At 42.9% G+C, this 27,475-nt stretch overlaps 1 protein-coding gene across 3 annotated transcripts in view; it reads right to left on the bottom strand.

Annotated features, from left to right (window-relative positions):
• Kif13b (kinesin family member 13B) overlaps positions 1 to 27,475 on the bottom strand; it is a 159,051-nt gene that overhangs the window by 88,404 nt on the left and 43,172 nt on the right. For all 3 annotated transcript variants that reach the window (XM_021181269.2, XM_021181270.2, XM_029469046.2), the window contains exons 3-7: positions 17,607 to 17,619; positions 11,899 to 11,959; positions 9,597 to 9,689; positions 7,120 to 7,300; positions 2,028 to 2,115 (exon numbers count right to left, since the gene is read on the bottom strand). In XM_021181269.2, the coding sequence (XP_021036928.1) occupies positions 2,028 to 2,115; positions 7,120 to 7,300; positions 9,597 to 9,689; positions 11,899 to 11,959; positions 17,607 to 17,619 (436 nt within the window). The remainder of the gene's footprint in view (positions 1 to 2,027; positions 2,116 to 7,119; positions 7,301 to 9,596; positions 9,690 to 11,898; positions 11,960 to 17,606; positions 17,620 to 27,475) is intronic.

Genomic DNA, 27,475 nt, shown 5'->3' with positions numbered 1-27,475 from the left:
TGCCTCTGCTTCCACAGTACTGTATCACAGGTGTGCCATGCACAGCATTAGACACAATACTTCTGAGCGACATAAGATGAGAGCCAAACAATAATAATAAATGCCTTTAATTGTAAAAGCAATACAAGCTTATTACCAAAACAAATTATATAAAAAACAAAATATAAGAGTTTAACCCCTTTACCCAAACACATTATGTATATGTTTGGTATTACCGATTAAAAAAAAAAAGCATAAAGCTGGGATACTAGAAAAATTGCTATGGTTTGCGGGGAGAAAGGCAGTTCTGGGAATTGAACTCAAGGCCTCAGACACACTACATAAATGCTCTACCACTGAGCTATCTTTAGCTCAATATTTGTTTGTTTGTTTGTTTGTTTGTTTGAGACTGGGCCTAAATATGTTGCTCGGGCTGAATGTTAAACTCATTCTGTAGCCCAAGCAGGCCTTGAACTCTCCATCCTACTGCCTTAGCCTCCTAAAGAGCTGCAAAGACATGGCTATGTCACCAAGGCTGGCTCAGTTTTTCCAAATGCTATGCGCTAAGGCCATACACCTTTAGTCCCAGCACTCAGGAAGCAAAGCAAGTGGATCTCTAAGAGTTTGAGGCCAGCCTCATCTATGCAACAATCCCAGGTCATTCAGGGTAGCACAGTGAGATCCTGTCTTTCCCTCACCCCACAAAAGCTACAAGCTCTGAAAAAGTGACTGAAGCAATTAGAGTTTGGCTTCATTAATTACAACACAAATTATTATCTCCTACGCTGGGAATGGAGCCCAAGATCAGTGCAATTGCTTAGCATGCACGAGGCCGGGGTCTAATGCCTGGCACCGCAGCAGTAATGAATAAATACACACACACAGCAAAGTCCTCTCCAGGGGTGTGTGAGATGAGGAAGCAGAGATGGAATATGTGGAAGTGCTGCTCAGTTGCCTCCCACCACTCAGTGTTCTTTCCAGTGAAGGCATCTCTCTTCCACTAAGTCTGCTGAGGCAGAGATAAGAGGCTGTATTTCCCAGGTCTCTGCAGCCCAGCCTGGCCACATGATGAACTTGAGTGTAAAGCAGACCATCTGGGTGACCCTCCTTAGTGGAAGCAGACACGCCATCATATGTCTACTATAAGAGGCATTAGCAGAGCACACATAGTACAGCATCTCCCTGTGGAGTAGGGAAGGACCTGCGTCCCTCCCAACAGCTTGGAGCCATGACACCAGCCTCGGAGTGCCTATGTCAGACTATGTCATTGTTTAAATGACTGCTTAGTTTTAGATCCATTCATTCATATGTATACTGAAAACACCCATCATACACCAACAGGTACTTTCCTAAACACTAAGGATGCATAACACAACATGCAGTAATCCATACAGAAACAGAAAATCCTGTTACTTTTTTATGATGTATATGCTTGAACACAATCTTAAAGTTGCCAAACATATAGAAAACTTTCATGTCATAGTTTTGCTATGACAAAAGAATGATATATTAAAAAGAATGATATTTAGTAAAAACTTCAACATAACAAATAATCTCAAGGCAAAATCATTAGATTCAAAAATATCAACATAGGCAAAACATTTTCTAAAACTTTCCCAAGCCCATTCTGGATCATTAGTTCTGAAGATCCAGAGGCCTCACTGAATGTAGCTGGCATTTACTGACTATTCCCCATTATCACTTTGAAGTTTTTTGTAGAAAGAGAATTATTAAGTGTTGGTATTATAAATTTAATTTTAAAAATGTAGCACAGGACCAGAGAGATGACTCCAGAAAACCTGAGTTCCATTCCCAGCACTCACATGGCAGCTCACAAAACTGTCTGTAACTCTAGTTCCAGGAGATCTGATGCCCTCTTCTGGCCTCAGGGGCATCAGACACACAGACAGTACACAAGCATACATGTAGGCAAAACACTCATACATCAAATCAAAGTAATAAAATTTAAATAACTATCCAAAAATAAAGAAATGTAATGAGCCAAAATGGCAGTCAATTGAAGCACCTTACAGAGAGGATGCTGTTACCTTGTAGCTTGTGACAGCCAGTTTAGAAAGTCCATCCACGTAGGGTCCCAACACACTGTGCTCTCTCACTTTCAACGTCTGACGGCTTCTGTCACGACAGAGACAAGGTCCATTAGAGACTTTTAGAAAGACTCAATTGTGCGTCACAGAAACACACACACGCACTTCTAGAGAGACCCCCTAATACAGAAGAGCAGATCACTGGATCCTGCAAAGATTTAAACCTAACTTTAAAATCCTTGCTGAGAAGAAAAGCTTGATAATGTGGCAAAATACCACATCGCTCAAAAGGGTAAGCGTGGGAAGTCTATTTACTACTGCAAAGAATGCAGAGTCAAATAAATACCAACAATCTCCTTGTCATATCACAGAACCAGCCTCAAAACAGAAGCTCTGTAAGTATTAACTACACAAGAAAGAAAAACCACAAGCCTAACTCAGCTGTGAACAAAGATACAAAGACAACAAAGGGCTCTCCCTTTGTTTTAAAGAGAGATTTAAAGGCACAGTGGAGATCTTATCTACAACTTGTCTGGTTGTCCTAACAAGGGGGTCTGCACACGTTATCACACTGACACACCAGAGGAAAGGGGGAAAGTATGACTGTTTCAACAAATACAAAAAGTAAACGTTTGTTGGTTTTTAAACCAAACCTCCCAGCACACATGGAGCTGTGGCCCCCTCAGGGTTCTGAGCGAATCCCAGGAACACCTGTCCAGGCACTGGCTAAAGAGCACCAAGTTTTAGTCAGGAGGGGTAAACCCTAAGACCCACCAACAGGATGGTGACTACAGCAGTCATCGTGTAAATCATTATTTCAAAATTGCTGGGGGTGGTTCTCATTTGTTCACACCACATCATAAAAATAGAAAAATGACAATTAAGGTAAAAGATACAGGAAGTCATTTCATAATGTCTACATATCCCAAAATACCCAAACTGTACTCTATAAATGAAAGTACTATTTATAAAAATTATTTTTTAAAAAGAATACTGACTAATAGTGAAATCCCGAGTGATTATAGTTTTTTTGTTTGTTTATATCTGTACTTTTTACTATGTGTTCATTTGGCCATAGAGAGGGGTTGTCTTTTCAAAATAAATAATGAATTAGAGTGCTTAAAATTCTGTGGTGTTTTTTGCTACACTGTAAGGGTCATGCTCCTCAATCTAACACGCGTGCTCTTTTACAATCTGTCCCCCCCATAGCCTTGTCTCCGAGTCTGCTCATCCCTACCAGAGATCACCATTTATTTGCCTAGTAGACTTTGGGCTCTAGAAGAAAAGAATACCTTGTATTAATAATAGTTTCGGGGTCCACAGTTCTTACTATAATCCCTGGCACCTAAGAGTCACTCAGAGAATTAACACACTTGGCTAACAAAGTAGAAACAAAAGTAAGGTACCAACAAGGACTTGCAAGGTATCAGCTGAGCTTGGAGAGAGAGAACAGGTAGGGTGGGCTTGGAGACAGTACAGGTCACAGAGAACCTGGAACCCTATCTACTCCATCCACCGTATGGGAATGAAGCAGAGGTACTGGATGAGTAAACGAACAGTTCAGCAAAGTGGGGAGACCAGGAAATGGCTCTGCCACCCAAAAGCTTCCCTGTCTTCCAGCATATGGACCACACCTCAGTATTTCTAATGGATTCAGAATCTCTAGCATCCTGGGTTCAATGGTACATGAATGCAGATGCTGACAAGTGGTCCTGTAATATTATGTGATTTCAGCTCCAGCAGACACAGCACAAGATTGCTGCTCAGCTCGTACACCAGGATGCAGTCTGCTATTAACTTCTAGCCTTTCAGTATTCCCTTAAAAAAAAAAAAAAAACTGTGTATGTGTATGTATGTGGGTATATGTGCATGTGTAGGCACGTCTGTGAACAGGTATACCTATGGAGGCCAGAGGTCAACCTCAGGTGTCATTCCTTGGATGTTTTCCAACTTACTTTTTAAGAGAGGGTTTCTCACTGGGACCTAATCTTGATGACTGGCTAGGCCAGCTGGTCTTTTAGCCTCAGGTGTATGCCTGTCTCTGCCTCCTCAATACTGGGATTACAAGCATAGAGCACAGATCACACACAATTTAAAAAAAAAAAAAAAAAAAGCACTAACAGGGCTGGTGAGATGGCTCAGTGGGTAAGAGCACCCGACTGCTCTTCCGAAGGTCCAGAGTTCAAATCCCAGCAACCACATGGTGGCTCACAACCATCCGTAACGAGATCTGGCGCCCTCTTCTGGAGTGTCTGAAGACAGCTACAGTGTACTTACATATAATAAATAAATCTTTAAATTAAAAAAAAAAGCACATCTTTGATCCCAGCACTTGGGAGACAGAGGCAGGCTTGGCCTACAGAGTGGTTTCCAGGACAGCTAGGGCTACACAGAGAAACCCTGTCTCAAAAAAAAAAAAAAAAAAAAAAAAAAAGATTTCTAGGAATCCAACTCAGGTCCCCATGTTTGTACAGCAAGCACTTTACAACCTAAGCTGTCTCCTCAGTGCCATGCCCCTTTTTATGTGAACAGGTATTTTGTCTACATCTGCGAACAATTTATACAGTGTTCACAGAGGCCAGGAGAGGACAGACTTCCCCTGGATCTGGAGTCACAGACAATGTGAGCCACCAGGTAGATATTAATAATTGAACCCATGTTCTCTGAAAGAGCAGGAGTGCTTTTTTAGCCACTGAGCCATCTCTCCAGCCTTCCTGGCCCCTTTTTCTTAAAAACAATGTATATCTACCACATTATGTCTCAAGCAAAACAAGATTTCATTAATATACATTATAGTCACTGAATTAATAAAGTCAGTGCTTGAATTTTAAGAATGAAGTTTTCTCAAATACTCTGGGTGAAATGAAATCTGATTTACTACTTTTAATCCATTATTTTAACTTTTCAGAAACAAAAATGTTTATAGGCTCTGGAGAGATGGCTCAGCTGTTAAGGGTGCTTGCTGTTCTTGCAGGGGGCTGGAGTTCTGCTCTCAGTACACACATCAGACTGTTCATAACTACCTGTAACTCCAGCTCCAGGGGATTCCATACCCTCCTCTGACCTCCACTGCAAATGTGATCTACACTCAGAAATACATGTATACACATAAATACAAGTTTTTACATTTAAAAGGGGGTTTTTTTTCTTCTTAATCTTCTAGAAACTTCCGCAGGAAAACCCACAGCTAGAATGTGTTAAGTGCTTACTGTGTGCTACAAGTTCTGAGACCTGGAGCATATCATGCTCTCAATCTTCACAACAGCCCTGTGGGCCACTGTGTGATAGCATCACACATTCCCTATATAGTTCTCCTAGAAGGTGCAAGGAACCTGCTCAACCACAAACAAGAGGACCTGGCTCCTGAGCTCTGTAACTCCAAACAAACAAGAGAGCACTAAAGACAAAGCACACCTGATGCACTGAAGCCAGTTCACTTAGGTGAATCAGGTATGAAAAGCAATGAAGCCAGCCAGTTTACTGTTTCTGGGAAGTGTAGGTCTGAGCTAGATCTCAGGGAAAGTGGCCGTCTTTGCAGAGGTCAAAATACAAGAAAAGCACTGAAGGCAGAATTAAAAAAAAAAATGTAAGCCCGGCGTGGTGGCGCACGCCTTTAATCCCAGCACTCAGGAGGCAGAGGCAGGTGGATTTCTGAGTTCGAGGCCAGCCTGGTCTACAAAGTGAGTTCCAGGACAGCCAGGGCTACACAGAGAAACCCTGTCTCGAAAAACCAAAAAAAAAAAAAAAAAAAAAAAAATGTACAGGGAGCAAAATATGGGTACCTGAGTCATGGCAACCCATCTCTGGCCTCCTGCTATAACATTTTGGCTCTACACACCCTATCCTCCAGCTGCACTGAATGTTGATCATCCTGTAAATGGGTGACAACCAGACACCTCCACAGGCTGGCACAGGCTGGTCTCACCTCACTTCTCAGTGGATAAACTCCTACAGCACAGGGCCACCAGGCACCTCCGTGGAATCCTCTCTGGGCTCTGGGAGAGGCCATCTTTCCCTTTTGCCCTCTATTTTGTGTTGGCATCCCTCACAAGCAAAAAGCAGACTGCACACTGTTCTAACTTGTTAGCAAAACTCATTCTCTCCAGACTATGGGCTCTTTCTCTGAACTGCACGGTGCCTGCCATTGTAAGAATGACTTGATAAACAGTGAGTAGGTAAAGTTTGGACAGCCGTATCAAGTACCAATTCAAGCCCCAGCTTGAAGGGCATACTGGCCAAAGAAAGATGGCTGTGAGGCACTGAGATCTGTTTGCTCTTGCTTAAGCCTCACTGGGATTCTCTGCCTCTCATATCATCTTTCCTGGGCCACCTTCCTGATCCAAACCCAGCTCACTATGCCCTCCTGGGCTGTAACCCCATGGCTCTCTGACCCAGTTAATGGGGTTTCACATGAGCCACAGCCACAGCCACAATCACTGCTCCTCACTCCCTCTCCCCCCTGGCCCGTCTCCGTCCCTGCTCTGCAGTACACAGGTTCCTCAGCTACCTCTCTCTGCTTGTTTCCCTCCTGGCTGCAGGGTAAACAAAGGGATTCTGAGGGCCTCCTTGTACTCTGAAGCAGTTCTCTTTCAAAGTCAACTCCATGAAGTCATGGCACTTCCTACCCCAAGTGGGAGGGAGGACTTTCAGATTATTTTAAGACCAGGTTCCAAACTCTGCATTTACCTCACCCCTCGCTTCCCCCTCAGGCCTGAAACCAACCACAGAAATCCAAAATTTATTGCCTTAAAAAAAAAGAAAGAAAGAAAGAAAAAAAAAGAGTCTGTGTCACTGAAGGCTCAGCCACACTCATCCTAAATGACCACTTTCGTCACCTGTTTTGTCTGTGGTTTTAGGTGATGAGAGGACAGGCAGCATGGCACAGTGCAGACCTGAATCATCACTCTCCCAGCTCTAACGACCCAGAACTGGCCGTGGGGAGCTGATCCTTGTAAACATAAGTCACATAAACATAAATATGAACAGCAGAGCTAGGTCATCCTCCACTACAGTTCAGTTACAAACTCTGTGAAGCCGCAGTCTGTTATGTCTGCTTGCAGAAAGACACAGCACTCAAGCATCCACATTTTACCCTTTGGGGTCAAGAAGGTCTCGGACTTTTTCATTATAAATCTCCATGTACGACACTTCGACTTTAAAACTCTGTTCTTCATTTTCCTCTTTCTGGGTTCGTTCAAAGAGTCCACTGCAGAGCCTTGGGATTAATCCAGGTTGGTCAGCGGTGCCCATCATGGTGTAAGACTTTCCAGACCCTGAAAGACAAAGAGCAGCCATTAATACTTCTTGGAGAAGTTTAAGGCATCTAATCCTCTTTCTAATAACTACAATCAATTTTTAGGACTTAGCAAAATATAACAAATATCCATGTACATAAAGTAAGAAGAGCACAGTAAGGATGGAACATTCAGAAGCTTCCCATTACTTGTATAGAACAAAAGTAGACGTGGTCTAGAAAGAAAAAAGCCCAGCCAGGCAGGATGGCCTGAGCCTCTCATCCAGCAGGAGACAGGGGACGGAGGGTCAGTTCAAAGCCAGCCTCCAATAATCACCATGGATCAGGGAAGGAAGGAAGGAATAAAGGAAGGGAGGGAGGGAGGGAGGGAGGGAGGGAGGGAGGGAGGGAGGAAAAGAAGGAAGACAGACAATCCCATTATATAGATACTCCTAACTACTGAAATCAAAATACAAAAGTCACAGGTACTCATGGGCTTCAGGGCAAATCAGCTTACTGCCCTTTTGTAATAGTGCAGGGAACAATAATCTGCCTCTAATATACAAGAATGAAATATTCATTAAAGATGACTCAATAGACGGGCGTGGTGGCACACGCCTTTAATCCCAGCACTCGGGAGGCAGAGGCAGGGGGATTTCTGAGTTCGAGGCCAGCCTAGTCTACAAAGTGAGTCCCAGGACAGCCAGGGCTATACAGAGAAACCCTGTTAAAAAAAAAAAAAAAAAAAGATGACTCAGTAGCCAGTTGTGATGGATGGTACAAACCTGTAATACTAGCACTCCAGAGGCTGAGGCAGGAGGATAGCAAGGTCAAAGCCAGGATGGGTTATAGAGGGAGATTTTATCAAAAGAAAAAAAGAGAAATCTTAAAAAAAAAAAAAAGGGGGGGGGCTGGTGAGATGGCTCAGTGGGTAAGAGCACCCGACTGCTCTTCCAAAGGTCCAGAGTTCAAATCCCAGCAACCACATGGTGGCTCACAACCATCCGTAACAAGATCTGGCACCCTCTTCTGGAGTGTCTGAAGACAGCTACAGTGTACTTACATATAATAAATAAATAAACCTTTAAAAAAAAAAAAAAGAAAGAAAGAAAAAAAGAGGGGAGGGGAGGGGAGGGGAGGGGAGGGGAGGGGAGGGGAGGGGAGGGGAGGGGAGGGGAGGGGAGGGGAGGGAAGGGAAGGGAAGGGAAGGGAAGGGAAGGGAAGGGAAGGGAAGGGAAGGGAAGGGAAGGGAAGGGAAGGGAGAACGGACAGACCAGAAGACATGGACAAATGAAAAGGGGAAAAGACTAAACTACTACAGCTCCACTACCTGGAGCTAACACATGGCACTTAGGTATATTCTGCCCCTCCCAATACCAAATGGCTCTGTGATATTTGTGTGCTTTCAACTTTACAGGTTGCTTCTGTGTCACTGTAATAATACCTAAAACTTCTATTCCCAGCCTTCCAAGCCCTTCCTGAAGTGAGCACAGGGTAAATCATCGTGCCGACCCTGTGGGAGGGTCTGCAGTCTCAACATTTCACAGTGAGGAAACGCGGAGGCAGAAAGGCCCATATGGTGAGAGGCAGGGGTAAGAGAGGAGTTGGCACCGCCTGGCTCAGAATTTCTGTTCTGTGAACATAGCATATGATGCTCAACCCCATCATACACACTGTGCTATGAAGAACAGTGTTCTGTTGGACATACCACATGATATACTGTTATGAAAGCAACTAGTTTCACTTTAAATTCGTTTTATTTCTTTAATTACAAAGCATAAATGCCTAAAGTCCTTACCAGTTATGACTAGTACGATATTAACAAGTGTGTTCTTTTAAAAATATTTTTTGTTAGTTTTTAGTTAATGTATGTGTGTGTTTTGCACCATTTTCATGCCTAGTGCCCACAGAGGCCAGCAGAGGGTTTCGGGTCCCCTGGACTGGAGTTACAGGTGGCTGTGAGCTGCCATGTACATGCTGGGAACGTAACACAGCTCCTCTGGAAGGATACCAAGTGTTCTTGATCACTGATCCATCTCTCCAGCGCCATAACTGGTTTCTTTTTTGATTTCTGACAAGTTATAAAGGGGGAGGAAGAGGAAGAAGAGGAGGAAGCGGAGGAAGAGGAGAAACTTCACATAGGAAAAAAATAAAGACAAACAACTTTAATCCTAATTTTCCTGTGCTGTCTTAGAAAACATCCTACTGCCTACTTTTATCACCCATGAGAGAATCTAACATATGTCAAGTAAGCAGTGTGGCCCAGTAAACATGGCTTCATCTTCACCTTCATGGATGGATGCCCAAATGGGCAAGTATAGGCTAGTTCACATTACCTGTCTGCCCATAAGCAAAGATACAGGCATTGTAGCCATCAAATGCATTCTGAAGAATGTTCTCCCCAAGGCACTTGAAAACATCTTCTTGACCTAAAGGACAGGAAAATGATATTTTATGAGCAAAGAACATATGAACAAATAAGAAATCAAACAAAAATCTCATATATATATATATATATATATATATATATATAGAGAGAGAGAGAGAGAGAGAGAGAGAGTCATAACTGGTAAGGACTTTAGGCATATGTATACACACACACACAATCAGCTTATTTAAAGTTGGAAGCCCAACACCTTCCGAACCATAGATTATTTCTAGTTAGAATAAGAAGAAGAGTCAGTAAACTGTCTTCTGTAAACATGTTTGAACAAGGACACCCACCAGGCCATGCAATGCAGAGCTCAAGAGTTGTTTATTTTACAGTCAACACCTAAGATTCAACAATGTTCTCTATTTATTGTATGTGTGTCGTGTGTATGTGTGTTGCCACATGTATGGAGATCAGAAGACAATCTTTTTTTTTTAATTGGGTATTTATTTCATTTACATTTCCAATGCTATCCCAAAAGTCCCCCACACGCTCCCCCACCCACCCACTCCCACTTCTTGGCCCTGGCATTCCCCTGTACTGAGGCATATAAAGTTTGCACGACCAATGGGCCTCTCTTTCCAGTGATGGCCAACTAGGCCATCTTCTGATTCATATGCAACTAGAGACACGAGCTCCGGGGGGATACTGGTTAGTTCACATTGTTGTTCCACCTATAGGATTGCGGATCCCTTTAGCTCCTTGGGTACTTTCTCTAGCTCCTCCATTGGGGGCCCTGTGATCCATCCAATAGCTGGCTGTGAGCATCCACTTCTGTGTTTGCTAGGCCCCGGCATAGTCTCACAAGAGACAGCTATATCTGGATCCTTTCAGCAAAATCTTGCTAGTGTATGCAATGGTGTCAGCGTTTGGAAGCTGATTATGGGATGGATCTCCGGAAATGGCCGTCTCTAGATGGTCCATCCTTTCCTCTCAGCTCCAAACTTTGTCTCTGTAACTCCTTCCCTGGGTGTTTTGTTCCCAATTCTAAGAAGGGGCACAGTGTCCACACTTTGGTCTTCATTCTTCTTGAGTTTCATGCGTTTAGCAAATTGTATCTTATATCTTGGGTATTCTAAGTTTCTGGGCTAATATCCACTTATCAGTGAGTACATATTGTGTGAGTTCCTTTGTGACTGGGTTACCTCACTCAGGATGATGCCCTCCAGGTCCATCCATTTGCCTAGGAATTTCATAATTCATTCTTTTTAATAGCTGAGTAGTACTCCATTGTGTAAATGTACCACATTTTCTGTATCCATTCCTCTGTTGAGGGGCATCTGGGTTCTTATAAATAAGGCTGCTATGAACATAGTAGAGCATGTGTCCTGGTCAGAAGACAATCTTAGGAGTTGGTTTTCACCATTCACTATGTGGATCCTGGAGACTAAACTCAGATCATCAGACCTGGTATTATCTGAACCATCTCACCAGCCCTAAACATCTAAAATTTAAATTTAGGATCCAGATGTGCCTAAAACTACATACCATCCTTTTATTCAAAGTATACTAGAGTTCAGAAAAAACATGTACATCAATTACTCCCTTTCTTTTTCTTCATGAAAATTTCAAGTTATACAACCTACAATTCATAACAGTTATGACAAGGAGTGAGATTCTGGAAATAAGGTCCAAGGAGAGTTCATAAGTTAAGAACACTTGCTGTTCTTGCAGAGGACCTGAGTTCAATTCTCAGCATCCACACGGAGAAATGAAAATAGACAGTTATCTTTGGGAAGGTAATAGAACAGGAGCAAAAGGAAACTGAGACCCCGGGGTTGTGGTACAGAGGTTAGAGAGACTCTCTGGCAGGACTGAAGAATTGGCAAGCATCACAGAGGTTTTTAAGGAATAGAACTTAGGCCCCAGTATAGGGGTCCTCTCTACTTATACCAGGTCCCTCTAGACCACCACATCACAGATATCATGGGGGCCTGCATGCCTAAGACGTAGCTCCTGGTCCCATGAGATAAAAGAGAAAGGGCCTCTGTGAGATCCTATAGTCGTAAATATTCATCATCTCACCCCCAAGAACATCACACTGAAGTCTCTTGGTCCCTAGACAGCACAAAACCTTTCAGAGCAAATGCTGGAAGCAGCTGCCTAGACACTGTTTAAAAGTTACACCAAATGATGCCATAGTAGTGGGTTAAGAGCACACCAAAATGCTTCCACACTACTAAGTGCCCAGGAAACTGCTCAATTACCTGCATACTTCTCTCGGACAGATTCATCCATGGACCAGAAACAGTGATCATAAGCAAAGATCTGTTAGAGAGAAAACATAAAAAGAGTGCATAAAGAACAAACCTTAACATCACACAGTGCCACTATAATAATGTAGAGCATTGTTAGCCAACTTACGCAATAGGCCTGACGGTACCTGAGAGACTGAAGCAGGAGGACAGCCAAGTTTCAGGCCGGCCTAGGCTACACAGTGATCATGTTTCAGCTGCCCACCCCTCAGATAAAACACCATTACCTGATGCCAGAGAGTGGGGGTTAGTGATGCATATAGTCCCACATTGACAACTGTGTGATATAGATCCATCTTACATGAAAACCATCTATAACGGTAAGCAAAAAGTAAGCCTGGGAGATGATATGCACAATAGCATCTCTGTGTGTGCAGCTATAAAAAAAAAAAAAGTTTGTTTCTTTTGTTTGGCTAATTGGTTTTCTGAAACAGGGTCTTAATAGTCTCAGTCATTCTGTCTGTCTCTTTCTCTTCCACATGAAGTATCTACCCAAGTTTGCCTGCACTTACCTGGCTGTACTAGCTGATTTTCTGTCAACTTGACACAAACTAGAGACATTGGAAAGGAATGAGCTGTAAGGCATTTTCTCAATTGGTGATCAGTGGGGGAGAGCTCAGTCCTTTGTGGGCTAAGACAAGTTGGTACCAGAAGTAGGGTGTTGCTATGACACACCTGACCATGTTTTGGGAGGATTGTGGAAGGACTTTGGAACTTTGAGCTAGAAGAGCCATTGAGTGTTAAAGAGTTTAGTGGGATGTTCTTCAGGAGCCTGAAAGATAAGAATATTGACAACAGTACAAGAGATGGAGGTCTGGCTTGTAAGGTTTCAGAGGGAAGTTTAAAGACGCTATCGGGGCTGTTTGCTACTTTGGAATTTTGTTCTCCCACCACCAGCAGCACCATCTGCCTTTCCCCGGAGCTGAAGACAGAGCACTCTGCTACTGAGCTAAATCCCCAAACCCCTCTTTGCTATTTTGAATTGAGAGTCTGTTGTTCTGGTCAGCTGGGGCTGAAGAGCTGAAAGTCAGCCACAATTAACAAGAGACCAGTATCAAGAAAATGAAACCTCTGTGTTCCTGGGAGCTAAGAAGTTAGCAGTAATAGAGACCAGATAAAACTCACTGAGATAAAATCTTCTGGGAAGTGTTTCCTGAGAGCACAGAAAAACTGAGTTCCAGAACTGGCTGAAGTGTGATCTTGTGCTGGCAGCAGAACTTGGTAATGTACCAGTCACCCAAATGGTACTAGTCTTAAAGGCATGAAGGGGTCACTGAGAGCAGCTGAGGCTTACACTGTGAGAAGCCAAGAGAGACCATTAGTGAAGGTCCAGCCTCTGTAGCACTGGAAGACCCAGGAGTGAAGGGATCATGAGGAGAAGTTGAGACTTGATACCATGAAGATACTTTAGCCTATTGGTTAAAGTGTAACCCAGCTGCAGCAGAGGACCCCAGGAATTTTGGAGATATAAGTACTATGGGATGACCACCTAGGACAGCAGCAGTGGAGTGGAGCCAGCCAGAGCCTAGAAGACAAGCTATGTGTGCTGCTGAGGACAGAGCATAGGAAGTGACCCAAGAAGATGGTGAGTGGATCCCAGTCATTAAATTTTGTGTTGTTTACACTGATGGAACTCAGTTTTGCTGTGGTTTGGTTGTGACTCTGCCCTGGTTCTTCCCTCTTGAAATAAAAAAATACTTAAACTTGATTTTTATAGGTGCTCATAGCTGAAAGACTTTTAACTTTTTTAAAAAAGATTTTAAATTTTTACACAGATTAGATTTTTTTTAAAAGCCTTTTTTTGGGCTAGAGAGATGGCTCAGTGGTTAAGAGCACTGACTGCTCTTCCAGAGGTCCTGAGTTCAATTCCCAAAAACCACATGGTGGCTTGCAACCATCTGTCATGGAATCCGATGCCCTCTTCTGGTGTGTGTCAGAAGACAGCTGCATTGTACTCATATAAATAATAAATAAATAGTATTTCAAAAAAATGGAAAAAAACTTTTTTCGTTTTGTCTTTCAAGACAAAGTTTTCCCTATGTGTAACTTTGTCTGTCCTGGAACTCACTCTGTAGATCAAACTGGCCTCTGCCTCCCAAGTGCTGGGATTAAAGGCATGCACCACCAGTGCCCACCAAAAAAAACCCTGAAGTTTTAATGTGTTTGACTTTGTAAAGACTGTGGGAATTTTTAAGTTATTTATATTTTTAATGTGAGTTATTTATGTTTTTATGTTTTTAATTGGAGATAAATAAAAAAGGAAGGGTTGTAGCTTAACAGTGATGTTTTTGTGTATCAAGATGACAAAGAGTCAGCTGTACTGACTGGTTTTGTGTCAACTTGACATAAGCTAGAGTCATCAGAGAGGAAGGAGCCTCAGTTAAGAAAATGCTTCCATAAGATCCAACTGTAAGGCATTTTCTCAATTAGTGATCAGTGGGTGAGGGCCTAGCCCACTGTGGGTGGGAACACCCCTAGGCTGTAGTCCTCTAAATTTCTCTAAGAAAGCAGGCTGAGCAAGCCAGGGGAGGCAATCCAGTAAGCTATACCCCTCCATGGCCTCTGTATCACTCCTGCCTCCAGGTACCTGCCCTGTGTGAGTTCCAGTCCTGACTTCCTTTGATGATGAACAGCAGTGTGGAAGTATGAGCTGAATAAACCCTTTCCTCCCCAACTTGCTTTTTGGTCATGGTGTTTTGTTGCACCAATAGAAACCCTACATAAAACATTAGCATAACTTAAATCAAAGAAAGAAACCTTTAGAGAAACAGGGATTCTTGTTTACAGAAGTGCCACCGCTGAGCACAAAGCTGAAGATGAATAAATAGTAGCTCTTCTTTACCAGAAACACTAAGGAGCTCCCTTTAAGTTTTAGCAATTTTGTAAATTGCTATAAATATCTTCTAGCCCAAAACTGCGTGAAGTTAGATGATAATCACACAATATCTATGCATGCTCCACTGACAGATCCAAATTAATGGATGTTATTACACAAATAACAGTCAAATATGTCCTGATAACAGTCCTTTATGTAGCTTATTACAGCCTTAGAGTCTGTTCCTTCTGTCAAATATGGTACAGTGGACACTGGCTTCAAGAGGCCATGTTTGCTTCTCTTGCTAATAATATGCTTTGCTTCCTTAGAAAACAATTTGTTGAATAGGTAGGAATGGGCTGGAGTGTAGCTTAGCGCTTGGTATCTGACATGTATAAGGTACCAGGTTTGATCCTCAACAATCAACTAGACTAACTGCACTAACCTATTGATGTTAAAGTTGGAAGTTAGATTTGGTATGAAGCAGGCCTTTCATCTGAGTGGTTTTTGTGTTTGGGGGGCTTTCCATTATAAGCAGCAAATACTATACTATACTATACCATACCATACCATATCTTAAGTTTGAGCTTTTGGGGTCTGGTTTTGTTTTGAGACAAGGCTGGCCTCAAACTCCCGGATATCCAGCTGCCTCTGCCCATTGATGGCTGAGATTAAAGGTGTGCAGCACTACATGCCCAGTGCCATTTTTTTTTACTATTAGGTGAACATACAAAGCAGTGGGCTTCCTGCTGGCATCTGTGTCATTTCACACATATGTTGCTTTAACTTTTCTCCTCTCCCACTGGCCCCCCTTTGCTCCTTTCTTTCTAAATAAACATTAGTTTTTTGAATCACAAAGTTTTCAATGAACAGAGAATACACAGTCACATTAACAAATTCGACAAAAAAAAAAATAGAAAATAGAAATAGGGTGGTAGGGTGGGTATGGGGGACTTTTGGGATAGCATTGGAAATGTAAATGAGGAAAATGCCTAATAAAAAATGAAAAAAAATACTTAAATAAATAAAAAAAAGAAAGAAAGAGGGTGGTAAAATGGTTTAGAGGGTAAAGGTGCTTGCCACCAAGTCTCATGACCTGAGTTTGATTCCCCAGGATTCAGCTGGTGAAAGAAAAGAAATGATTCCCAAAAGCTGTCCTATGACCAATATGTGCTTGACACATGCTTGACACAGCGTGCACATGACAGACACACCTGTGGCACACACACAATAAATTAATACATTTTATAATAAATAAATGATGGTCTCCCACTTGCCAACTCCACCTCTCCCCCAGAAGAAGCAATCTGTTAAGGATGGAGGCTTCCCCTTCCAGGCTTTCTGTCTGCAAAGCATTTTCTATAAGCAGTGAGAACAGCTCACAGAAAATGAAACATGACAAGTGTGTAACATTGTGAAGTGGTTTCCTCACATCTTTACTGGTCTCCATCTTCTTCTGCTCCAATAAAAGCAAAATTAACCCAGTACCCTTTCATAGCAAAAACGTCCACAAACATAAGGAGACCAGTGTCACATTCAAGCACCATTTCAAACTGAGGATCCCAAAAGGCATATGTACACATATTTCAGCAACAGTAACAGCACAGAGTTACATACAGCTCAACCACAGGCTGTAAAACAACAAGCTCAAGAATCTAGACAAGCTGAACTTCCTGGAAGGTTTAAGTAACTTCAGAGAACTGTCCAGTTAAAGCAGGATTCCTGCTGACAGCAGACCTGCAAGAATAGGACCCATGGGGGCTCTGCAGTTAGGAGCATTTGCTCTTTCAGAGGACAGGGTTCCCAGCACCCACATGGTGCTTACAACCATCTGTATGTAACTCCAGCCCCAGGGGATTCTACATCTTCTTCTCAGCTCCATGAGCCCATGGTGCACATACATGCAGGAAGGCAAAACACTCAGATATATGAAATAAAACAAATAAATCTTAAAAACAAAACAAAACAACAAAGATTTAAGATCCTCAGAAAACAAAGAAGCCAACTCTGCCGCAGACGTGACGTGAGTTCAGGGGGTAAGGGGTCTGCCGCCAAGTCTGAGCTTGACACCTGGTGTCCACGTAGTGTAAGAAAAGAACCAGTGCCTCAAGGTTTTCTTCTGACCATGCACATATGCAACACACGCCAAAAAAATTAACTGAAAAATGGAATTAAGTGATGGAGAGATGGCTCAGCAGTTAAGAGCACTGACTACTCTTCCAGAAGTCCTGAGTTCAATTCCCAGCAACCACATGGTGGCTCACAACTATCTGTAATGAGATCTGATGCCCTCTTCTGGTGTAGCTGAAGACAGCTGCAGAGTACTCATATAAATTAAAGAAAGGAAGGAAGTCAGAACCCAGCTCTAGGTATTTTATTATAGTAACAGAAAAATAAGGACTTCACTCTTTAAAAAAAAAATGTAATTAAAAAAAATTTTAAAGTCTCAGATTTCGGCTCCAATGTAAGTTGCAAGCACAGTCCCTAGAAACAGCAGGAGCCCATCATCAGGGCTCCATCAGGAGCCCATGGGTCTGGCAAAGCACCCCAACTGCCTAGGAGTAAGATGAGTTGGACTGGCACAGAGTGACCAGTCTGGAACAATCAGTTTCATGCTAATCCACAGCACACAAGGAACCCATGTTGGGCTGCTAGGAGACTGGGCAGAGCTGGCCAGCACACACTGTGCCAATAAGCAGCTCTGGAGTTGTGAGACAGATGACAGCTTATTGCTTTTATAAACCGGCAGGAAGAAGGAATTTTCAGTTTTGATAAGAAAATGTCCAGTACTTCAGGAATAAGCACAGGAATCTCTTTCTACAAGCATCATGTGTAGAACTCTTACCTTCGGCTGACCCCTGAGTTCCAGACAGCAATGTTGCCATGCACATGAAAAAAAAAAGGAATGAGAGTTAGCAAAAAAAGTGTAGTTTAGAAAACTCTTTTTGAACAGCAAAAGATAACGAATGTCAACTTTGCAATAAGAAAACAAATACCAGCAGGCCTGCACACCTATAACCCATACTCAGCAGTGGGGGACGGAGGATTAGGAGTTCAAGGTCAGTCTGAGCCTCATAACATGTTCAGTATCAGGCTAGGCTACCTAAGATTCTGTCTCAAAGAGGAAGGGGAGCCAGAAGAGGTAGGAAGGGAAGGTAAAAGAAAAGGGGGATAAAAAAGAAAAAGAGAAAATACTACTTTTGAAACCAAATAGTAAATGAAAGGTAAATTAATACCAAGGAAGGGAGGGAACAGGTTAACCTGACTAACCTGTGACTCGCCAGCAGGAAAAAGGAAGGACTTGAGTTCTGAGAACTTAGGACCCCTAATGGTTCTGCCTCTGCTTTTTTGCTCATCCTGTATACACCTGCGGTGGTCTGAATATGCTTGGCCCATGGGAAATGGCACTATTAGGAGGTGTAGCTTTGTTGAAAGAAGTGTGTCAGTGTGTAGGTGCACTTTAAGGTCTCCAAATGCTCAAACCCCACCATGTGGATGAAAGCCTCCTTCTGCCTGCCTTCAGATCCAGATCAAGATGTGAACTGTCAGCTCCTTCTCCAGTACCATGCCTGCCTGGATGCTGCCAAGCTTCCCACCATGATGATAATGGACTGAACCTCTGATACTGTAAGCCAGCCCCAGCTAAATGTTTGTTTGCCTTTATAAGAGTTGCCTTGGTCATGGTGTCTCTTCACATCAATAAAACTCTAACTCTAACAAACATCTCATAAATCCTCATCTTCAAAAGGTTGACCTCTGAGCCAGGTGCAAGTGCATCTCTGTAATCCCAGCTCCTAGGGGAAAGGAGGGTAAGCCCGGAGGACTGTAGGTCTGAGGCCACGCCACCTGGGCTATATAATTAAATCCTGTCTGTGTGTGGAGAGATGGTTCAGTGGTCAACAGCTCTAGCTGCTCTTCCAAAAGGCTGGGATTCAGTTTTTAGCACTCACATGACAACTCACAACTGTCTGTAACTCTGGCTCCAGACAGTCTGACACCCTCTTTTGGCCTCCTCAGGCCCTAGTATGACACGTGATACACAGATATACATGCAAGCAAAATAACCATACAAATAAAAAATAATTATAATTTTTAAAAATCCTGTCTCAACCACCATCCCCTCCATGATAAACTACCTGTTGTCTAATTTCACATTTAGAACTTTCCTGAGGTTTTCACAGCAGCCAATTATACTCTTTACCTATCCAGATCTTTGTATCCAGTGGGACTTCTGTCCTGGCTCAGGGAAAAAAGGTTACATTAAAGGAACAACTAACAGTTGTTATTGACAGTGAGCTACTACTCTCTGGGTCACTTAGTACATACCCTCTTCACTTGCCCACCCACTTCAACCTTCCCTCCGTCCCTCTGTCTGAAACTGCCAGAAAAATAACTAGGGCCTGAGATCCAACAACCTCCCAGAGACCCTTCACCCCAAATTACCAACTGCTATCCTTGAACGAGGCTGCTTTCAGGTCCTCCCTCTCCACAGACATTAATATATACACGTACCTGTATTTTCACCTGGACCCACACAGCAAACTCATAACCAACTTAAGGACTAAACAAAGTATGCTCTCCTATGTTTCGTTTGCTTTAAGATGAGTTCTCACTATCTATTCCATGCCAGTCTAGAATTTACTGTTTAGACCAGCAGACCTCCAACGTGAGCACTCATGACTTAGAGACAAAGTGCTGCCATTAAAAGCAGGGGTCCCTCCTGACTCGGAGTCTTCCAGATACTGAGAATAGTGATCTGGTCCTCCTCAGAGAAGCCAAGCCTCCAACCTAAACTCAAGTGGATACTGCATACACATATCTCCAGTGGTGTCCACATGCATTCTCGTCCCTTTGTCTCATAACATTTCTCTTCTGTAAGAAATCTGTTATTTATTTGTACCAAATGAATTGAGATGAAGACAATAAATGTCTTGTAGGTGGTGACAAGAACCTGGTAAATTGGGGGCAACATATCCAACATGGCTAAGATATGAAAGAAACCCTGTTTTTCTGAGCTAACAAGATAAGGGCAAACCTCCTGACAAAAAGGCCTAAACCAGGGAGATGGCTCAGAGGGCAAAGGCACTTGGCTGATACCCTGAGTTTGATCCCTAGAACCCACATAGTGAAAGAAGAGCAACTGTCACAAAGTGTTTTCTGATTCCTACATATGTGCCATGACACATATGCACCCTCACAATAAGTAAATGACCATTTTAAAGCCACTGAATCTTTATAGATTTGTCACTGACAAATGCTACTATTGTTACAGGCATTTATAAGCAAAGCAGATTTTCAACTGTATACTGTGTAAAAACTGCAGCCATACATCTGAGGTGTCTGCACATTGCTTCTACAATGCTCATGGCAACTTCACATGATGTACTACTTAGTCCAGACTTACAGATGTGAAGTTGAAAAATCAGGAAAGTTGAAGGATCATCTAATGCAGTGGGTCTTATGATTCCCAAACCCACAGTCTTCCTTCCAGGCTGGTCAAAACAGTCCAATCCCTCCATTCTAATTATTACCTATGACCTGGTTAGGTCCTTGACAATCAACACAAACTACAGTTATCTAGGAAGAGAAGCCTCAATTGAAAAATGCCTCTACCAGATGGCCTATAGACAAAACTGTGGGGGAATTTTCTTGACTAACAATGATGTGTGAGTGGGCCAAGCCCATGGTGTACAGTGCACCAGGGCAGGTGGTTCTGAGTTATATAAGAAAGCAGGTCGAGCATGACATGAGAAGCAAGCCAGTAATGTAAGCAGCACACCTCTGTGGCCTCTGCTTAAGTTCCTGCCTCCAGGTTCCTACCTTGAGTTCCTGCCCTGGCCTCCCTCAGTGATGGACAAAAACTGTAAGCTGTCAGATAAAATAAACCCTTTCCTCTACAAGTTGCTTTTCACCATGGTCTTTATCACAGCAAAAGAAAACTACCTATGACAACCTACCACAGGGTTCCCAGGTAGAACCTAAGCAATATTTTGGTATTTAATATGTACATGAAAAACCTTGTCTTTTCTGAGAACAATAAGACATACATCTAGTATAATATTTCAAGTTTAAGTAAAATAAATCAGCTTTTAAAATCAGTTTTTCCTAAACCGCAACCAATAAATATCAAACTGAATATATGACTCACTGCAGAAGAATCCATGGACTCACCTGAATTCAAAGCAACCCAATAAAAACAGAAACCATTAAGTTAATTACAAGGCTAAGTTTCCAACTAGGGAGTCTGGGAACCACAGCAAGCGAAGCTCAGGTAACCTACATGGTCACAGGACACTCCAATACATAATTACAGACCCATACAAAAATAAGCAGATTAATTAATTAGTTAGTTAGTTTAACAAGACCTTGTCAACAGAGAGCTGAAATTCCATGTAGCCACCACTCCCTAGTTTCAGGGTCCCTTACCCAGAATCCTCAGTGAGCACCACTACAGACACTCCTGAAGCAAAGCAAAGTTCCTGACCCATCCAAAGTGCTAGCACAAAGCATGTCCACCACAGCCTTTATTTCCCAGTTCTGCTGTATTAATTTTCTCATTGCTTAACTTCATTTTTAAGTATTTTCAAACTTACAAAAATAGTGCAAAGAAGCACAGGCTTGCTCAAGCTCTGCTACACGCTAATGACTTACAGAACCCCACTTAACAGTGACCAAAGTCAGGACAGACCTATCAACATACAACCTATTAAATAACACCCAGTCATATCCAGATTTTGCCAACTACCGTCACTGGTGTACTTTTCCTGGTCCAGAGTCCTGGACTGTCTGAAGTCATCATGTCTGCTCCAACCCAGGCCAATTTGGGCTATCATGGACACCTAGAACACTGGCCACTTTGTCTGCAGATCATCCCTCGGACTAGATATCTAATGCTTCCTCATGACTCAAAGTCAGCCTGAGTGCTTGGCAAGTATCAACACAAATAACAGATGCACCAGTGCGTGCATCCTACCAGGAGATGGGAGATGTCCAGGGCTCACTGTATCGTGCCTGGCTGGCTAGAGTATAGCACTCTCCACACTCAATGTTACCACTCCTCCCAGTGTCCTTGATGTTGTCTAACAGGTGGCTCTGAGGCCATGCAAGCCCTCTATCTCATCACACTCCCAACCAGGAACTTTAGCATCCAAATGCAACTCTTGCCTGCAGTGACTACTGTCCCCCAAGTAGTAAGGAGACAGCCACAGCATGGGAAAAGAAAATGCTAATGATCCAGGTAGATCAACATGGAAGGTGCTGCTGTTTTGGAAATGGTCAGTTTTGAAACAAGACATGATGTGCAAGGCCCTGCGTTCCACAGAGAGCATTCCCTAACCACTGACATGCAATGGTACAGTATTTCAGAAAAAAACTGATACCTATGATAAACAATTATCTTACTCTTTTTTATTGATCTTGTTTAGGGACCTGTATTCACTTCTCACTCAAAACATAAATCAAACCATGAAAATAAATCAAATTACATTCCTAATTGCTAGACTGGTTATAAAGACATTCCGTGGATGATTTTATATAAGTTGATAATCTCTGAGAATGTTTCATTAATTCTTCTGACAACGACAAAAATAAGATTGAGGGCTGGTGAGATGGCTCAGCAGGTAAGAGCATCCGACTGCTCTTCCAAAGGTCCTTAGTTCAAATCCCAGCAACCACATGGTGGCTCACAACCATCCGTAACAAGATCTGATTCCCTCTTCTGGTGTGTCTGAAGACAGCTACAGTGTACTTACATATAATAAATAAACAAATCTTTAAAAAAAAATAAGATTGATATAGGATCTAAAAATAATTCATGCAATATTACATATACTTAAGACACAAACATGTCAAAATGAGTTATAAACCAACCAATTACCACTGCCAACTGATAATACCAAGCACCATCATCTCTTCTGTCCTTCACTGGTGGAGGGGGGAGGAGGAAGAGGAGGAGGGAGGAGAGAAGGGGGAGGAGGAGAAAGAGGAGAGAGGGAGGGAGGGAGAAGGCGGGGGGGGGGGGGGGTCTTACTCTATATTCCTGATTGGCCTGGACTCATTATATAAAGCAGGCTGGCCAGGAACTCAGAGAAATCCTCTTGCAGCTACCTCTGCTTCCTGATGGCTGAGGTTAAAGACTGCACCACCATCCTGTCAACAATCATCTCTTTAATTCTAAAGCTTTAAGGTACTGAAATAATCACTGTTAAAAATATGCAAAATCTAACTTAGCAAGATCCCACCCTAACACACTCTAAAACGTATAAACATCACAAAGAGCTTGAGATTGGAATATAACTCAGCCCATAGAATGCTTGTCTAGCATACCTGACTCCCTGGGTTCCATCCTAACATAGCAATGCATAAGCCTGCCATGATAGCACATGCCTAAAATCCAGGACTCAGGAGGTCAGTCAAGGTCATCCTTGGCTACACAGCCAATTAATGGTCCGTGCCCTATAGGAAAGCCTGTCTGAAGAAACAAAGAAAGAAAACAAAGGCCTTGTTTAAACAGCAATGATGCTGTTTCCTCTTTGGGACTCAACTGGCAGTACCAGCAACCAAACTACAAGCTGTGATAACTGAGTTTTCTCTTGTCACTCACTCCTCCCCCAACCTCCCTTCTACACACAGAATAAACTGACTGGATTAAATCCCTGTACTGAATGAACTTGCAGATGTTTCTCAACCTTCACAGTCAGGTGTCATTAAAAGCCCAGTCCATTTTTTTCCTCAACATCTGGAATATTCCATTGAGCACCATTGAGAAAATATGCTTGGAGAATGAGACAAAAGAGGCCTCAGTATTTGAAAACACCACCAGCAAAATCAACCAAACCACTAGAACTCCACAGAACCTACTGGGGAACACTGTAAGAAGTGGGACTTCTCTTTACTATACAAGCAACCAAGGCTGTGCCAATCATCCCGGTCGCAGCAATAGATCATCTAAGGAGAGGAGAAAAGCTGGCTAGGATAACCCATAGGAATGAGATGCTCACTGGGTTACTTGTTCAGTTCTGTACAACTCCTCAGAGTGTGTGTGTGTGTGTGTGTGTGTGTGTGTGTGTGTGATGCTGGGAAGTGAACTCAAGGCCTTATACATGACTCTTAGGCAAGTACTCTTCTACCACTGAGTTACAGCTCCAGTCCTGTGCAACACTTCTTATTTACAACAAGATGAAAAGAAAACATCCATAAGACCCATTACAACTCCCTATCAGTGATAGCCTGCAAGAGCACCAGAGGCTCACAATCTCTGGAAAATCTCATTCTGAGAGCAGCAGGAGTGGCACTGCTAATACCCCGTTAGGGGCCTGCAAGTCCCAGTGTAAGTAGCCCTGAGCCCCACCACCACCACCGCAGAAGGTCACACAGCTCAAGTGCGGCCGGCCAGCTTCACGACTCCCAGGAAAACCCACTGTGCAGCTCAGTGGAGGCTGTGAGGACGGTTCCCACCTCTCTCAAGCCTGCTGGCTCTTCTTCCTCCTCACTGTAATTCATTCAGCAAATACTCGGTCACATGGATCATGGCTTTTGTTTCATTTTGTTGGAGGAAGGAAGTAACAGAGTTTTACATTCTAAACTCGCAGACTAGCATCTGCAACCTAAAGCAGATTAGGATACAGTGCTCTACCAGGAATTCTAAGAGTTATGTCTTGGCCTGTGTCTGGCTAGATGACAGACTCTAACCCTGAACCTCTGTACCACTCTGCCCAGAACAGTCAGGCCTTGATAAAGGACACCCAGCTTCCCTTAAATTTTGCTCCATTTACTACTTAATATCAATGGCTGGCACAGGGCAAGACCCTTAGAGTTACGTGGGCAAGGATGCAGAGAGGAACAGAGGAGAATCGCCATGACTTGGGGAAGAATGATGGGAAGCAGGAGCAGCAGGAAAGAAAGCCGACTAGCCATGTGAGAATTCAGGTGAGTGGCCACCAGTCACTTCCCTGACTGGACCTGGGGTAGCAGGGAAAGGTTCAGGAATGCCCAGCCTTTGAGGTAGCCAAGGCATTTTAAAATTAACTCTGTGATTAACTGTGTGTGTGTGTGTGTGTGTGTGTGTGTGTGTGTGTGTGTGTTTTCCATATACAAGTCCAGATAGCTCCTGGGCAGGTGCATGTGTGTGACCTGCCTGGAGCCAAAGCGTTAGAAAGTATCTTTGTCTATAACTCCATTTTTCTGTGTTTTGAAATGAAGTCTGTGTTACACACTGGCCTCAATCTATCTTCCTGTTTCAACCTCCTAGAGAGCCAGGACAATGGGTTTGAGCCACTGGAATATGCTGCTTCCTATTCTGTGTGGAATCAGCCCTATCTCCTTGACTCTAGCACTCACAAAGCCTCTGCATGCCCAACCTCAAAACTTCAAGGATTGAGCCCCCACCTTGTAGTGCATCCCAGAAGAGCATCAACCAAATATCAGTAAAATGGGACAGGCATGGTAATTTATAAACTTATTATATCACAATTTCACCCATCCTAAGTGTATATAATTCAATGATAGTTAGCAAACGGCTAACTGCCACCTCCACAATGGATGCTCAGAACACCTCCATCTTCCCAAAGGAAGATGTCCCAATAATCAGGCCTACGATACGTCAGGCTCTACACTAGACTCAGTCCACCATATGCTACTGTAGATTTGTTTTTTCTCCTTGTCTTTTCAGGACATTTAATATGAAAAGAAGCACACACGGTACTGTCTCTCACATCAGGTGTCTGACGTAGCACTTTTGTGATTTTGTGAAGGTCACTCCTGAGGACGGTGTTATCAGCACTGGGTTTCTTTTTATTGCCATATTGTATTTTGTTTATTCATTATCGGCCGTGCCTTTGAACTGCTTCCAGTTTAGGGTCACTAGAAAGCACACTGGTAGAAACATTTAACAATAAGCCTTTGTACATACATTTCTTTTTATTCTTCTTGAAGAGATAGTTAAGAATATAAATGTTAGGTCACACAGTGTGGCTGCTTATGCCAGAACTATACTTACATTTTGGAAAAGTCAAACTCCATACCAAGCATATGTTACTGACTGACGTATTCCAGCAACACATGAGAGTTGGCACTGTCTTTCTGATAACATTCAAGTTGGAACACCAGAGCATCTCACTGCAGCTTTTGTTTCTTCTGAGAAAGAGTCTGGCTGTGTAATCCAATTCTCCTGCCACTGCCTCTAGAATGCTGGGACTACACTTGCTGCCATGATCAGCTATTGAATTCTGATTTTTTTCTTAATTGAGCACACACACACACACACACACACACACCACACGAATGTGGACACCTGAAGAGACCTCATTGGATCCCCCTTAGAAATGAAGGTGCATGTGTTTGTGAGCTGTCCAATGTGGATGTTAGGAGCCAAACTTGGGTCCTCTGCAAAAGCAGTATGCATTCTTAGCGGCTCAGCCATCTCTCTAACCCTGTGAATTCTTATTTTAAAACTACATTGTGGATCTAGAGAGATGGCTCAATGGTTAAGAGCACTGGCTGCTCTTCCAGGAGCTGGGTTTGATTCCTAGCATCTATATGATCACTCATAGCCGTCTAAAGTCCAATTTCAGGGGCTTCAACGCCCTCTTCTGGCCTCAGTGAGCACTGCATATACTTGATATACAAACATGCAGACAAAACACCCATATACATTAAATAAAAAGAAAATGTTTTACCCAAGGAGCTGAAGGGGTCTGCAGCCCTATAGAAGGAGCAACAATATGAACTAACCAGTACCCCCAGAGCTCCCTGGGACTAAACCACCAATCAAAGAAAACACATGGTAGGACTCGTGTCTCTAGCTGCATATGTAATAGAGGATGGCCTAATTGGCCATCAGTGGGAGGAGAGGCCCTTGGTCTTGCGAAAATTCTGTGCCCCAGTATAGGGGAATGCCAGGGACAGGAAGTGGGAGTGGGTGTATTGGGGAGCAGGGGGAGGGGAGAGGGGATTTTCAGAGAGGAAACTAGGAAAGGGTATAGCATTTGAAATGTAAATGAAGAAAATATCTAATAAAAAAATTTTAAAAAAAGATAATTTTTAAAAAATATAAACTAAATTGTACCCAGCATATACACCACTGAATACAGGAGTTTGAAAACTGCTTATAAGTATTCATCTTCATATGCTGGCATTACATACAAACAAAAACCTCCCTAATCAGTACTCCTATTTCAGAATAGGCTGGTGTGTAAGAACTTGTTGCCAAAAGCAGACAATGCCAAGAGACCAAGGAAAGAGGCAGACAAACCAAGCTTGGGCAGCACACTTTATCACAGAGCACATCTCTGGCAGTATCAAGACAGAAGTGTCTCTTCATGTCATGGCAGAAGCAAGGACTTCTATGCTAAGCTACATTTAGATGGCTGCAGGCACACAACATACCTGAATTTCCAAAAAAAAAAAAAGAAAAGAAAAGAAAAGCTATTAATATATCAAATATCAATCAAGAAATGTACTAGGGATCGGCAGCTGGCCATGAATGCTCAACTGATTCTCTTAATCACTGTTTATCAAACAAGATTTGCATCAAGTGCCAGGGTCACCTAGTTGGCATGATGGTGGTCACAACCAGAACAGCTAGGGTTATATCTGGCTGGCCTGCTACCATTCTCCTTTCACAGCAGTGATAAAGGAAGATATATCTGAGGCACTGTTTAACTTAGTCTAGGTCTCTATGTTTTTTTAACTTATTAAGAACAATAGAAACTGCCA

The sequence above is a fragment of the Mus caroli genome, unplaced genomic scaffold, assembly GCF_978045245.1.
Source record: "Mus caroli unplaced genomic scaffold, Mus_caroli_1 scaffold_12, whole genome shotgun sequence".
Classification (NCBI taxonomy): Eukaryota; Metazoa; Chordata; class Mammalia; order Rodentia; family Muridae; genus Mus; species Mus caroli.
This window is presented reverse-complemented; position numbering and strand designations above follow the sequence as displayed.